We start from the raw sequence: 2721 nt of genomic DNA, 5'->3' as shown, positions 1-2721 counted from the left end.
CACCGCAGATCAGACCCACCATCCCCAAAAGGATCGGCAGTCTCCCTCTCCCTTCCCCCGCCCTTCTAGCCTCTCCGCTCCCTCATCCCACCCCCGCCAGCGGCTGACTCAAGAGGCGCCGCCAGACTGACGCAAGGAACAAATAAACTTGCCCCTTCCGCGCTTCTCCCATTGGAAGAAAACCAGGCCCGCCCCCTCCCAAACTTTTCCTGCTGCGCGGAGTTGCGGGGGGGGGGGAGTGCGAGCGGGGGAGGAGAGGGGGAAGGAGAGACTCCGTCAACGGCCACCTTCCACCGACTTCCTCGTTGCCCGCCGGCCAATCAGGAGGCTGAAATGTCCACCCGTCGCCCAATCCGGAGGGGCGGCTCGGCGTCGGCGACGCGGAACGCCCGGTTTCTGTGATGTAGCGGCTGGGGGGGCGCGGCGTCATTGGCTGCCTGGTGTCCCGGCCCCTCCCGCTGAGTGTGGCGGCGGTGGGTGGGGGGGAAAAGGCCGCCTCTTGTCTGTGCGTCTCGATCTGTTTACTCCTCGCGCAGCTGCGGCAGCGCTGAGTGGGTGGCGGCAGCAGCAAGGGAGAGTCGGCAGCGCGGATCGGCACCTCGCAACAACCCCCGCTTATCTCCCTCAGCTCCTCCGCAGCCTCCCGCAGCAACGAAGCCAACCCCCCACCCCATCCCCCCCCCTGCGCGCGCACACACAGAGAGTGTGGGGAAAGATAAGGACCGAGTGAGGCCGCGAGGGAACTGTGGAGGGCCATGAAGACGGAGATCTCTTCGGCTGCGGGCTTCATCACCCGCCTCCTGCGGACGCCCGGCGGCATCGGCGACGAGGAGCTGCGCTGCTTCAGCGAGTCCCTCCAGGAGGCGCTGCGAGGTGAGGCGGCGGAGGAGGATAGGGGCGCCCCCATGACTCCCAAACCTCTCCCCCCCCCCCACCCAGCGCCGTTGTTGTTGTTGTTGACGACGACGACGACGATGGTGATGGGGGAGTGGAAGAAAAAGAGCCCCGAGAACCCCTCAGCCGTCGCACGCGGGGGGTAGGGGAGTCGATGCCTCCCTCCTGCCACAAAGAGGAAGCCACCCCCCAAAGAAAGAACCCCCCCCAACGAACAGAGCAGCCTCTCGTCGCTTTTCTCCTCCCCCCCCCTCGCCCCAATACCCGGGTTGGATTTCGAAATATCTTTCCCCAACTCCTAACTGTCCCTGCTGTGCTCCTATTGGGTTCTTATGGACCACTTTTCCTTTCTCCTTTCCCCCCTCACCCCCCACTTTTCAACGGTTAAGGAGCTTAAATTCGCCTCAGTTTGAGCCCCTCCGACTTGGAGGGGGAGGCTGGCGACCTGTCTCCTTGGCAGCCCTCCTTTACTTTCAGTGATTACAGTACTGACATCCTCGTTATTTGTGTTTCTAAACAGGCTCCCCCCCCCCCTTTGTCGTTTTCTCCTCTTCTCTGTGTTTTGAATCCCTCTTCAGGCAAGACAGCTGAAGGACGGGGACTGTGAGCCAGAGGCTGTAACTCTTCTTCCTCTTTCCTTTGTTTCCCCCACCCTCTGCAGACCATTATAAGCACCACTGGTTCCCCCTGATGCCTTCCAAAGGCTCAGGATACCGCTGCATTAGGATCAATCACAAGATGGACCCCTTGATAGGAAAGGCAGCGGGTATGATCGGACTAAGCCACGAGAGACTCTTCCAGCTCCTGCCCAGCGAATTAACTCTTTGGATCGACCCCTTTGAAGTGTCCTATCGCATCGGAGAAGATGGGTCGATCTGTGTCCTCTATGAAGGCCCTCAGCCAGCAGTGAAGAATGCCAAAGCTCTTGAGAGCATGAGCAGCTGTAAAGAGGAGTGGAGAATTGGCAGAGCCAGCCCTTCCAAAAACTACAACATGATGACAGTTTCCAGTTAAAAAAATTAACATTCCCTGTACAATGATGTATGTATGTATCCCGCTTTGATAATGAAGTTAGATGATGTAATTGATATGTTGATTTTCACCCCATAGTCATTAAAGTTGTAGTAGTACTGCCAAATTCTTTGTTTTGTGGCCAAGGGCTAATGTATAAAAACAGTTCTTTAACTGTGTACTTTTTCTGGATTGTATACTGTAAATGAAATTGTACAGTCAAGATGATTGTTTTACAGATTTATATTTTGGAAAAAAATCCTTGGCTATTTGTAATAAAAATGAAATTAATTTAAATCTTTTTTTTTTAACAATGGCTTTCAGTTCGCAGTAGCTATCCCCTACCACCTCTGCATTTATTGAGCAATAATTGGAGGGGGGATAGGGAGGAGGCAATGTGGGTGGTGGGAATTAGAAACTCTGACCAACTGGAATTTTTAAACCTCTCTAGTGACTTGGCAGCGCAGACTATTTCAGGATCATAAACACAGCTGAACAGAACAAATATGAATTGTCTAATGTAAATATCCAGGCCAGCTTTTTATTCCCAAACAGCTGTCATGCATGGAATCAAATTTCTTGGAAGTAAAGTTCTAGAAATTTACTCCATACTTCTTTGCCACTTGCCCAAGAAAATACCTTTTTAAACATCTATTTACACCAATAATATTAGATAAAAATAGGTCAGTTAAAACAGAAACATATTTTGGTTTATATAACATCCCAGTGAAATAATCTAATGTGTACAGTATGTACATTACAGAATGTACAGTAATGGTTGTTAAAGCTTTTCTAGAATATCATGAATCTAGGAAT

General features: G+C 52.1%; 1 protein-coding gene across 1 annotated transcript; it reads left to right on the top strand.

The window, feature by feature from the left end:
• Positions 1 to 239: 239 nt before the first annotated feature.
• Positions 240 to 2202, top strand: LOC310672285 (protein BTG1-like). The gene is made up of 2 exons (XM_083429262.1): positions 240 to 873; positions 1556 to 2202. Exons 1-2 carry the CDS (start codon positions 756 to 758, stop codon positions 1906 to 1908), a joined length of 471 nt encoding a protein of 156 aa, XP_083285388.1. The 5' UTR covers positions 240 to 755; the 3' UTR covers positions 1909 to 2202.
• Positions 2203 to 2721: the final 519 nt, after the last annotated feature.

This window comes from Podarcis tiliguerta (genome assembly GCF_965153285.1).
Source record: "Podarcis tiliguerta genome assembly, chromosome: 2".
Classification (NCBI taxonomy): Eukaryota; Metazoa; Chordata; class Lepidosauria; order Squamata; family Lacertidae; genus Podarcis; species Podarcis tiliguerta.
The sequence above is the reverse complement of the archived record's forward strand: the minus strand, read 5'-3'. Positions and strand labels throughout refer to the sequence as shown.